The sequence below is a fragment of the Microcaecilia unicolor genome, unplaced genomic scaffold, assembly GCF_901765095.1.
Source record: "Microcaecilia unicolor unplaced genomic scaffold, aMicUni1.1, whole genome shotgun sequence".
Lineage (NCBI taxonomy): Eukaryota > Metazoa > Chordata > Amphibia > Gymnophiona > Siphonopidae > Microcaecilia > Microcaecilia unicolor.
The window spans coordinates 51,888-64,276 of record NW_021963053.1 but is presented as its reverse complement, the minus strand read 5'-3'; the positions used below and the strand labels follow the sequence as shown (position 1 = coordinate 64,276).

The 12,389-nt window shown below is 49.2% G+C and overlaps 1 protein-coding gene across 1 annotated transcript in view; it reads left to right on the top strand.

Moving 5' to 3' along the window:
- The window catches only part of LOC115458845 (mitogen-activated protein kinase 15-like), a gene marked incomplete at its 3' end in the record, with an annotated part of 180,960 nt that overhangs the window by 131,829 nt on the left and 36,742 nt on the right, over positions 1-12,389 (top strand). Inside the window, exon 10 of the mRNA XM_030188672.1 lies at positions 5,844-5,981. Within this exon, the coding sequence (XP_030044532.1) occupies positions 5,844-5,981 (138 nt within the window). The remainder of the gene's footprint in view (positions 1-5,843; positions 5,982-12,389) is intronic.

Sequence of the window (12,389 nt, the reverse complement as noted above, 5' to 3'; positions counted from 1 at the left end):
CAATCCACAAATTTCCATGAATATTCAATAATATATTATGATTCACCATGTCGAAAGCTTCTGATAAATCAAATTGTAAGAGTAATGCCCCCTGCCACTAATAATTGGATACATCCCAGGATACTGAGGGAGTTCAGAGAAGTCCTGGCGGGACCTCTTAAAGATTTATTTAATAGATCTTTAGAGACTGGAGAGGTTCTGCGGGATTGGAGGCGAGCGGATGTGGTCTATCTTCACAAAAGTGGAGACAGGGAGTAAGTGGCAAACTACAGACCGGTAAGTCTCACGTCAGTGGTAGGAAAAATAATGGTGTCACTGCTGAAAGAAAGGATGATTAACTTTCTATAGCCACCGTGTTACAGGATCCGCGGCAACGTGGCTTTACCAAAGAAAAATCCTGCCAAACTAATCTTATTGACTTCTTTGAATAAGTGACCAAAGAACTGGATGAAGGATGTGCGCTAGATGTAATATTCTTGGATTTCAGCAAAGCCTTTGAAATGGTCCCTCACAGAAGATTCATAAATAAGTTGAGAGGGCTGAACTTAGGACCAAAAATGGTGAACTTGTTACAAGAGAATGATTTATCTTGGGGGAAGAGCTCTAGAGCACTCACTAATGTTTATAATTTTTAATATATATATTTATTTTAAATTCTCCACCAGTTGCCGATTAAAGCAACAAGATCTACAATTACACTGAATGAAAGGAATTAAGTATATTTATTGGATTGCATTAACCTGCATTACCAGGTTTAAGAAAGAACAGACCATATAAATATATTTAGCTTCAAAAGGGTTTATTAAGTTACAATATGACTAATGCAATCGCATAAATAAGGTTACAAGCGAGAGATAGTTCTTTTAAGAGATCTTTACAGAGAATCTGTGCTTAAAGTAAGGTAGCCAGTTTAAAAGTTAAGGTTATAATTTAACTTACAGGAGAGTCTTTGTTGTAGAGCATGCTGTAGTCCAGTGAATAGCCATGAGGCAGAGGCAGGTCCTCACAGCAGGCAGGTGGGCTGCAGGTCTCCAGAGCAGATTCCCAAGAGCTGGCAGGTCCCAAGAGCTGGAGAGCTGGGCTTTTCCAGGCTTTTTTATACAGTCTGTTTTCAGGGAAATATGAGTGCATGTCCTGTGTGCATTTGCTTCCTGGTTTGCACTGGACTCTGGGTATTTGCAAAGCATTATGGTCCTGGTTTCATTGGTTGGTGTGTAGTTGTAACATGATAAGTCCTTATCTTCTGCACATGTGTGCTAGGTCTTTTGTCTGTAGCCAGCAAATGGTCACAGGCAACAAGGTTTTATGGCTTCCTGTTGGTTTTATTGCAAAAGCATCCTAGCACATGGTTTATTGTAGTAACTCCTAGGTCTGGTTTTCTGCTATCCATCTTTGATCCTTTGTTGTGTTGATATTTACACCCACAATGGTTTTGATCAGTAGTCTGTTGTTAAGGGGGAGGAAGGGGGAGATGAAAGCCAGACCAGAAAGCTAGACCAGTTTCTCTGCTGCAGTCCTTTTGTTAAGGGTCGCAGAGGGAGGGGGGAGATAAAAGAGGGACTTGAAATTCAAACTATTTTCTCTGCTGTAGTTTCAATAAGTCCTTTAAAACTGCTGCATATTTAATTCTGACAATTGAACTGACATCATGTTACAAACTGATAGGAAACTGGTTGGCCAACAGGTGTCAGAGAATGGTGGTAAACAGAATCTGCTCGGAGGAAAGGAAGTTGAGCAGTGTAGTTCCTTAGGGATTGGTGCTGGGGCCAATTTTCTTTAATATATTTGTGAGAGATATTGCTGAAGGGTTGGAAGAAAAGGTTTGCCTTTTTGCAGATGACACGAAGATAGCCAATAGAGTGGATACCCTGGAGGGAGTAGAAACAATGAGAGGGGATCTCCAAACATTAGAAGAATGGTCATGGGTCTGGCAGTTAAATTTAATGCAAAGAAGTGCAGAGTAATGTACTTGGGGTGCAGAAACCTAAATAAGCCGCTTTGAGTCTGCCGTGAGTGGGAAAGTGCGGGGTACAAATGTAACAAAAAAAAAAAGAGAAATACTGGATAAGAGGGGAGAGATTAGTAAGCTCGACTCAGGAGAGAGACCTTGGGGTGTTGGTGTCTGAGGATCTGAAGGTGAAGAAACAATGCGACAAGGCGACGGCTGTGGCTAGAAGGATGCTAGGCTGCATAGAGAGGGGTATAACCAGCAGAAGAAAGGAGGTGTTGATGCTCTTCTACAGGTCGTTGGTGAGGCCCCACTTGGAATATTGTGTTCAGTTTTGGAGGCCGTATCTTGCTAAAGATATAAAAAGACTGGAAGCGGTGCAAAGAAAAGCTACAAAAATGGTATGGGATTTGCTTTGCAAACAGTATGAGGAGAGACTTGCTGACCTGAACATGTATACCTTGGAGGAAAGGAGAAACAGGAGAGACATGATGCAGACGTTCAAATATTTGAAAGGTATTAATCCGCAAACAAACCTTTTCCAGAGATGGAAAAGCGGTAGAGCTACAGGACATGAATTGAGGTTGAAGGGGGGCAGACTCAGGTGTAATGTCAGGAAGCATTTTTTCACGGAGAGGGTGGTAGATACATAGAATACCCTCCCGCGGGAGGTGGTGGAAATGAAAACGGTAACGGAGTTCAAACATGCATGGGATAAACACAGAGGAATCCTGTTTAGAAGGAATGGATCCATGAAATGTTAGCGGAGATTGGGTGGCAACACCAGTACTTGGGAAGCAAAACCAGTACTATGCAGACTTCTACGGTCTGTTCCCTTATCGTGACTGAATAGATATCGATGGGCTGGAAAGTAAATTTTAATGGGCTTCGACGTTAACTTCAGAAATTTTAGTACAAGAACAGTGCTGGGCAGACTTTTAGGGTCTGTGCCCTGAAAATGGCAACCCCCCCCCCAAAAAAAAAAAATGAATAATGTTCAATGAACTTTTCCTTCAGGAATCTGTCCAAACCCCCCTTAAACTCTGTAAGGCCAGCCGCTGCCACCACATTCAGCGGCAACGAGTTCCAGAGTCCAACTACACGCTGAGTAAAGAAAAACTTTCTCCTATTTGTTTTAAATCTACCATACTCTAGCTTCATCTTGTGTCCCCTGGTTCTATTATTGTTTGAAAGTGTAAACAAACGCTTCACATCTGTCCGCTCTACTCCGCTCATTATTTTGTAGACTTCTATCATATCACCCTTCAGCCGCCTTTTCTCCAAGCTAAAGAGCCCTAACCTTCTCAGCCTTTCCTCATAGGGAAGTTGTTCCATCCCTCTTATCATTTTCGTCGCCCTTCTCTGCACCTTCTCCAATTCCTTTATATCTTTTTTGAGATGCGGCGACCAGACTTGGACACAATATTCGAGGTGCGGTCGCACCATGGAGCGATACAACGGCATTATAACATCCTCGTGTTTGTTTTCCATCCCTTTCCTAATTATACTCAACATTCTGTGCGCTTTCTTGGCCGCCGCAGCACACTGAGCAGAAGTTTTCAACGTCTTGTCAACGATGACTCCCAGATCCCTTTCTAGGTCTGTGACTCCTAACGCGGAACCTTGCATGACATAGCTGTAATTCGGGTTCCTCTTACCCACATGCATCACTTTGCACTTGTCAACGTTGAACTTCATCTGCCACTTGGACGCCCAATCCCCCAGTCTCGCAAGGTCCTCCTGTAATCTTTCACACTCCTCCTGAGACTTGACGACCCTGAATAACTTTGTGTCATCTGCAAATTTAATTACCTCAATAGTTACTCCCATCTCTAGGTCATTTATAAATATGTTAAAAAGCAGCGGTCCCAGCACAGACCCCTGAGGGACCCCACTAACTACCCTTCTCCATTGAGAATACTGACCATTTAATCCTACTCTCTGCTTCCTATCTTTCAACCGGCTCTTAATCCATAGTAATACCCTACCTCCGATCCCATGACTCTCCAGTTTCCTCTGGAGTCTTTCAAGAGGCACTTTGTCAAACGCCTTATGAAAATCGAGATACACAATATCCGCCGGCTACCCATTGTCCACATGTTTGTTCACCCCCTCAAAAAATGCAGTAGATTGGTGAGGCAAGACTTCCCTTCACTAAATCCGTGCTGACTTTGTCTCATCAGCCCATGTTTTTGTATGTGCCCTGTAATTTTATTCTTAATAATAGCCTCTACCATTTTGCCCGGTACCGATGTCAGACTCACCGGTCTATAATTTCCTGGATCTCCTCTGGAACCCTTTTAAAAAATCGGCGTAACATTGGCTCCCCTCCAGTCTTCTGGTACCACACCTGATTTTAGGAATAGATTGCATATTACTAACAGTAGCTCTACAAGTTCATTCTTCAGTTCTATTAATATTCTGGGATGAATACCATCCGGTCCTGGTGATTTACTACTCTTCAGTTTGCAGAACTGACCCATTACATCCTCCAAGTTTACAGTGAATTTATTTAGTTTCTCCGACTCGCCTGCTTCAGATACCCTTTCCGGCACCAGTATCCCTCCCAAATCCTCCTCGGTGAAGACCGAAGCAAAGAATTCATTTAATGTCTCCGCTATGGCTTTGTCTTCCCTGATTGCCCCTTTAACACCACTTTCGTCCAGCGGCCCAACCGATTCTTTAGCCGGCTTCCTGCTTTTAATGTATCTAAAAAAATTTTTACTATGTATTTTCGCTTCTAACGCTAACTTTTTTTCAAAGTCCTTTTTAGCCCTCCTTATCTCCGCTTTGCATTTTGCTCGGCATTCCTTATGTTTTATCTTATTATTTTCAGTCGATTCTCTTCTCCATTTTCTGAAGGATTGTTTTTTTGGCTTTAATGGCTTCCTTTACCTTACTGTTTAGCCATGCCGGCTGACGTTTGGTCTTTTTTCCTCTTTTTCTAATACGTGGAATATATTTGTCCTGTACCTCTAGGATGGTGTTTTTGAACAGCATCCACGCCTGATGTAAGTTTTTTACCCTGCAAGCTGCTCCTTTTAGTCTTTTTTTCATCGTTTTTCTCATTTTATGGTAATCACCTTTTCTAAAGTTTAAACGCTAGTGTATTTGATTTCCTAAGTTTACTTCCTTCCAAGCCAGTTTCAAAACTGGTATTGTGATCACTGTTATCATTTGTCACTTGTTTTTCCTCATCTGCTGATCTAATTCCTTGAAGAGGTTTTTTTTTTTTGTTTGTTTGTTTTTCCTCTTCCTTCATAATTTTTATTGCTTCCTTCCCTTTTGGTACTGGTGGATTCTCACTAATTGTAACAGTTGTTATGTGAGATGGGGAGTAATAGTTCATTCTTTGTTAGTGGAGTGAGGCTTGAGATAAGGATTCTGTACATAATTGGGGATGAATTCATAAGATGGTACCTAGGGTAATAGGTCAGGAAGGTATGTATATAGCAGACATGCCTGCTTGAGAGTAGGCGTAAATAATAAATCGCAACTCAGTCTATGCTTCACTCCCCCCCCCCACCTGAGCATGCCTACTATACAAGTGTACATGGATTGTAAGATGTGACCTAATTTTATAAGAACCCATTTACTTGTGTAAATCAGTGTTTTATGTGTGAAAAATAGTGTTTTAAATTTCCCTCTGTTTTGGGGATGGGATTGTGAAAGTTACACTTCTCTGTTTGTACTTCTTGATTGGGGAGTTAAGGCTGTGGCAATGACAGTCTTTTCTTGGATTAGATTTGTTGGGTGAGGCAATGGTCCTCTCTTCACATTTCAAGAATGTGACAGCTACTCTCTACTTTATGGGTTTGTGAGCAACAGACAATGACTATCCATTATCATTCTGAAGCAAAATGAACTATTGACTCTCATGTTTACCATTTATTAGGGAGAGGCTGATCTTTGAGGACATTTTACCTTCATCTTGCCCTCCAGAGGCCCTTGACCTAGTAAAGAAGCTCCTTGTATTTAATCCTGACAAGAGGCTAACAGCAGAAGAAGCACTTGAGCACCCCTATGTGAGGAGGTAAGATGATGTCTCCAAGGTATGATCGTAAATAAAATGACCAGGTGTTCAACCCACTAATATAAAGATGTAAAAACTGTATGGAATGCTGACATACAGACCCCAGTGTCTGACAGAGTAGCTGTGCTTTACTGTTTTCTAAGAACACAAAGCCAGGAAATAATATCCGAGGACAAGTAGCCCGTTGCATTCTCACAGCTGGGTGACGTCATCCAACGAAGCCCAGTGCGGATGCTGACTAGCGAGATTTACTCAGAACTTTCTAGCAGCATCCCATTGCATGTGCGCTGGTGCCTTCCTGCCTGACACATGAGCGTGGGTTCCTCAGTCTTCAATTTTCCACGGAGCAGCGAGGACGCGTCTTCCTTGTTTTCCTCACAGTGTGTACTTCTCTTTCTCCGAGGACAAGCAGGCTGCTTGTTCTCACTGATGGGTGACGTCCACGGCAGCCCCTCCAATCGGAAACTTCACTAGCAAAGTCCTTTGCTAGCCCTCGCGCGCCCGCGCGCACCGCGCATGCGCGGCCGTCTTCCCGCCCGAAACCGGCTCGAGCCGGCCAGTCTTCTTTTGTCCGCACTCGGTACGGTCGTGTTTTCGCCGTGTCGAGCCCCGGAAAGTCGACCTCGCGCGTCCAATTTGTTTTGAACGTGTTTTTTTTCCTTCGGGAAAGCTTTGTCCTAGTCGGGAAGTGCTCCGGAAACCCCCCGCCGGGTTTCGTGTAAATCCTCCCCGTACTTCCAGCTTTTTTGCCCCGGTAAGTTTTCTTTCGTCGTCGGGGTAGGCCTCTTTTCGGCCTCGGTCGAGATTTTTTCTCCCTCTAAATTTGGTGCTTCAAATTTCGCCATTTCGGCTTTTGATTTCGCCGGCGTGATTTTTCCGCCCATGACATCGAAGCCTTCCAGCGGCTTCAAGAAGTGCACCCAGTGCGCCCGGGTTATCTCGCTCACTGATCGACACTCGTCGTGTCTTCAGTGTCTGGGGGCCGAGCACCGCCCTCAGAACTGCAGTCTGTGTTCCCTGCTTCAAAGGCGGACTCAGGTAGCGAGACTAGCCCAGTGGAACGTGTTGTTCTCGGGCTCTTCGTCGGCATCGGCACCGGGATCTTCGAGTGCATCGACGTCGTCAGCGTCCAGACCATCTTCCTCGGCCGCCCCTGCATCGAGTGCATCGAGGCATCGGGCCTCTGCATCGGCGCCGAGACATCGGATAGCTGCATCGACGTCGGTGGTACCAGGACCTCGTCTGCTGATGTCGTCGGACGGTGGTGCATCGGGTGGAGTGCAGGTGAGGGCTGTCCATTCCCCTGCTGGTGGCGGTGAGCCCTCGGGTGGGTCTCCGCCTACCCTGAGGGCTCCTGCGGTACAGCCCCCCCGAGATCGACCTTCTTCTGTCTCGGCCCCGAGGAAGCGACGGATGGATTCGACGTCCTCCTCGTCGGTGCCGGGGAGCTCCGGTGACATGCTTCGGAAGAAATCGAAGAAGCATCGACACCGGTCTCCTCCCCGTGTCGGCACCGAGAGCTCTGGGTCGCCGAGGGATTCGGCACCCAGCAGGCATCGGCACCGAGAGGACCGCTCACCCTCTGTTCAGGAGGTGTCGATGCGCTCCGCTCTGGACAGCCCGGAACAGCCTCCACGCCCGGAACAGGTACTGACGTCGACGCCTGCATCGACCTCTCAGCCTTTCTCTGCAGCCGCTCTAAACGAGAGCCTCCGGGCCGTTCTCCCAGAGATTCTGGGAGAGCTGTTGCGCCCTACTCCTCCGGTACCGGCGGTGCTTGCGCCACCGGTACCGTCGAGCGTGGCGCCGGCTGGCCCATCGCCCAGGTTGAGGTCCCCGACGTCGGTACCGCGTGCGGTACCGACCGCGGCCACCTCCCAGGAAGGCTCCCCGACTACGTCGGCGGAGGGAGCTTCGCCGATGCGGGCGAGGGAGTCTACCTCTCGACGCCCCCATCGTGGACGGGGTTCCACGGAGTCGAGCAGGGCGAGGTTGCAGACACAGGTCCGTGAACTTGTGTCTGACACCGAGGGTGAGGCCTCGTGGGAGGAAGAGGAAGATCCCAGATATTTCTCTGACGAGGAGTCTGAGGGTCTTCCGTCTGATCCCACTCCCTCTCCTGAGAGACAGCTTTCTCCTCCCGAGAGTCTGTCTTTTGCCTCCTTTGTCCGGGAGATGTCTACGGCCATCCCCTTCCCGGTGGTTGTGGAGGACGAGCCCAGGGCTGAAATGTTTGAGCTCCTGGACTATCCTTCTCCACCTAAGGAAGCGTCCACTGTTCCCTTGCACCATGTCCTGAAGAAGACATTGCTTGCGAACTGGACCAAGCCATTAACTAATCCCCACATTCCCAAGAAGATCGAGTCCCAGTACCGGATCCATGGGGACCCAGAGCTGATGCGCACTCAGTTGCCTCATGACTCTGGAGTTGTGGATTTGGCCCTAAAGAAGGCTAAGAGTTCTAGGGAACATGCTTCGGCGCCCCCGGGCAAGGACGCTAGAACCTTAGACTCCTTTGGGAGGAAGGCCTACCATTCCTCTATGCTCGTGTCCAAGATCCAGTCTTACCAGCTCTACACGAGCATACACATGCGGAATAATGTGCGGCAGTTGGCGGGCTTGGTTGATGCTCTTCCCCCTGAGCAAGCCAAGCCTTTTCAGGAGGTGGTCAGGCAGCTGAAGGCGTGCAGAAAATTCCTGGCCAGAGGAGTTTATGACACTTTTGATGTTGCGTCCAGGGCCGCTGCTCAAGGTGTGGTGATGCGCAGGCTCTCATGGCTGCGTGCCGCCGACCTGGAGAATAGAATCCAGCAGCGGATTACGGACTTGCCTTGCCGTGCGGATAACATTTTTGGCGAAAAAGTCGAGCAGGTGGTAGAGTCTCTCCACCAGCGGGACACCGCATTCGACAAGTTCGCCCGCCGGCAGCCTTCAGCTTCTACCTCTACAGGTAGACGATTTTTCGGGGGAAGGAAGACTGTTCCCTATACTTCTGGCAAGCGTAGGTACAATCCTCCTTCCCGACAGCCTGCGGCCCAGGCTAAGCCCCAGCGCGCTCGCTCTCGTCAGCAGCGTGCGAATCAGCAAGGCCCCGCGGCTCCCCAGCAAAAGCAAGGGGCGAGCTTTTGACTGGCTCCAGCAGAGCATAGCCGACATCCAAGTGTCAGTGCCGGGCGACCTGCCTGTCGGAGGGAGGTTGAAAGCTTTTCACCAAAGGTGGCCTCTTATAACCTCCGATCAGTGGGTTCTCCAAATAGTCCGGCAAGGATACACCCTCAATTTGGCCTCTCAACCTCCAAATTGTCCACCGGGAGCTCAGTCCTACAGCTTCCAGCACAAGCAGGTACTTGCAGAGGAACTCTCCGCCCTTCTCAGCGCCAATGCGGTCGAGCCCGTGCCATCCGGGCAAGAAGGGCTGGGGTTCTATTCCAGGTACTTCCTTGTGGAAAAGAAAACAGGGGGGATGCGTCCCATCCTAGACCTAAGGGCCCTGAACAAATATCTCGTAAAAGAAAAGTTCAGGATGCTTTCCCTGGGCACCCTTCTCCCCATGATTCAGCAAAACGATTGGCTATGCTCTCTGGACTTGAAGGATGCCTACACACACATCCCGATACTGCCAGCTCACAGACAGTATCTGCGATTTCAGCTGGGCGCACGCCACTTCCAGTACTGTGTGCTACCCTTTGGGCTCGCCTCTGCGCCCAGGGTGTTCACAAAGTGCCTAGCTGTGGTAGCAGCGGCGCTTCGCAGGCTGGGGGTGCACGTGTTCCCATATCTCGACGATTGGCTGGTGAAGAACACATCCGAGGCAGGAGCCCTGCAGTCCATGCAGATGACTATTCGCCTCCTGGAGCTACTGGGGTTTGTGATAAATTACCCAAAGTCCCATCTTCTCCCAGTGCAGAAACTCGAATTCATCGGAGCCCTGCTGGATTCTCGGACGGCTCGCGCCTATCTCCCAGAGGCGAGGGCCAACAACTTGTTGTCCCTCGTCTCGCGGGTGCGAGCGTCCCAGCAGATCACAGCTCGGCAGATGTTGAGATTGCTGGGCCACATGGCTTCCACAGTTCATGTGACTCCCATGGCCCGCCTTCACATGAGATCTGCTCAATGGACCCTAGCCTCCCAGTGGTATCAGGCCGCCGGGGGTCTAGAGGACGTGATCCACCTGTCCACGAGTTTTCTCGAATCCCTGTATTGGTGGACGATTTGCTCCAATTTGACTCTGGGACGTCCCTTCCAAATTCCTCAGCCTCAAAAAGTGCTGACCACGGATGCGTCTCTCCTGGGATGGGGAGCTCATGTCGATGGGCTTCACACCCAAGGAAGGTGGTCCCTCCAAGAAAGCGATCTACAGATCAATCTTCTGGAGTTGCGAGCGATCTGGAACGCTCTGAAGGCTTTCAGAGATCGGCTGTCCCACCAAATTATCCAAATTCAGACAGACAATCAGGTTGCCATGTACTATGTCAACAAGCAGGGGGGCACCGGATCTCGCCCCCTGTGTCAGGAAGCCGTCAGCATGTGGCTCTGGGCTCGCCGTCAAGGCATGGTGCTCCAAGCCACATATCTGGCAGGCGTAAACAACAGTCTGGCCGACAGGTTGAGCAGGATTATGCAACCTCACGAGTGGTCGCTCAATTCCCGTGTGGTGCGACAGATCTTCCAGGCGTGGGGCACCCCCCTGGTGGATCTCTTCGCATCTCAAGTGAACCACAAGGTCCCTCAGTTCTGTTCCAGGCTTCAGGCCCACGGCAGACTGGCGTCGGATGCCTTCCTCCTGGATTGGGGGGAAGGTCTGCTGTATGCTTATCCTCCCATTCCTCTGGTGGGGAAGACTTTGTTGAAACTCAAGCAAGACCGAGGCACCATGATTCTGATTGCTCCCTTTTGGCCGCGTCAGATCTGGTTCCCTCTTCTTCTGGAGTTATCCTCCGAAGAACCGTGGAGATTGGAGTGTTTTCCGACCCTCATCACGCAGGACGAAGGGGCTCTGCTGCATCCCAACCTCCAGTCCCTGGCTCTCACGGCCTGGATGTTGAGGGCGTAGACTTTGCCTCTTTGGGTCTGCCAGAGGGTGTCTCCCGCATCTTGCTTGCTTCCAGGAAAGACTCCACTAAGAGAAGTTACTTCTTTCATTGGAGGAGGTTTGCCGTCTGGTGTGACAGCAAGGCCCTAGATCCTCGCTCTTGTCCTACACAGACCCTGCTTGAATACCTTCTCCACTTGTCTGAGTCTGGTCTGAAGACCAACTCCGTAAGGGTTCACCTTAGTGCAATCAGTGCATACCATTACCAAGTGGAAGGTAAGCCGATCTCAGGACAGCCTTTAGTTGTTCGCTTCATGAGAGGTTTGCTTTTGTCAAAGCCCCCTGTCAAGCCTCCTACAGTGTCATGGGATCTCAATGTCGTTCTCACCCAGCTGATGAAACCTCCTTTCGAGCCACTGAATTCCTGCCATCCGAAGTACTTGACCTGGAAGGTCATTTTCTTGGTGGCAGTTACCTCGGCTCGTAGAGTCAGTGAGCTTCAGGCCCTGGTAGCCCAGGCCCCTTACACCAAATTTCATCACAACAGAGTAGTCCTCCGCACTCACCCTAAGTTTCTGCCAAAGGTTGTGTCGGAGTTCCATCTGAACCAGTCAATTGTCTTGCCAACATTCTTTCCCCGTCCTCATTCCTGCCCTGCTGAACGTCAGCTGCACACATTGGACTGCAAGAGAGCATTGGCCTTCTATCTGGAGCGGACACAGCCCCACAGACAGTCCGCCCAATTGTTTGTTTCTTTTGATCCCAACAAGAGGGGAGTGGCTGTAGGGAAACGCACCATATCCAATTGGCTAGCAGATTGCATTTCCTTCACTTACGCCCAGGCTGGGCTGGCTCTTGAGGGTCATGTCACGGCTCATAATGTTAGAGCCATGGCAGCGTCGGTAGCCCACTTGAAGTCAGCCACCATGGAGGAAATTTGCAAAGCTGCGACGTGGTCATCTGTCCACACATTCACATCTCATTACTGCCTGCAGCAGGATACCCGACGTGACAGTCGGTTCGGGCAGTCAGTTCTTCAGAACCTGTTTGGGCTTTAGGATCCAACTCCACCCCCCGAGGGCCCTGTTTGTTCTGTTCCAGGCTACACTCTCAGTTAGTTGGTAAATTTTTTAGGTCAATCTCAGTTATGTCCTCGCCGTTGCGAGGCCCAATTGACCAATGTTGTTGTTTTGAGTGAGCCTGGGGGCTAGGGATACCCCATCAGTGAGAACAAGCAGCCTGCTTGTCCTCGGAGAAAGCGAATGCTACATACCTGTAGAAGGTATTCTCCGAGGACAGCAGGCTGATTGTTCTCACAAACCCGCCCGCCTCCCCTTTGGAGTTGTGTCTTCCCTTGAAGTGTATTGTCTTGCTAC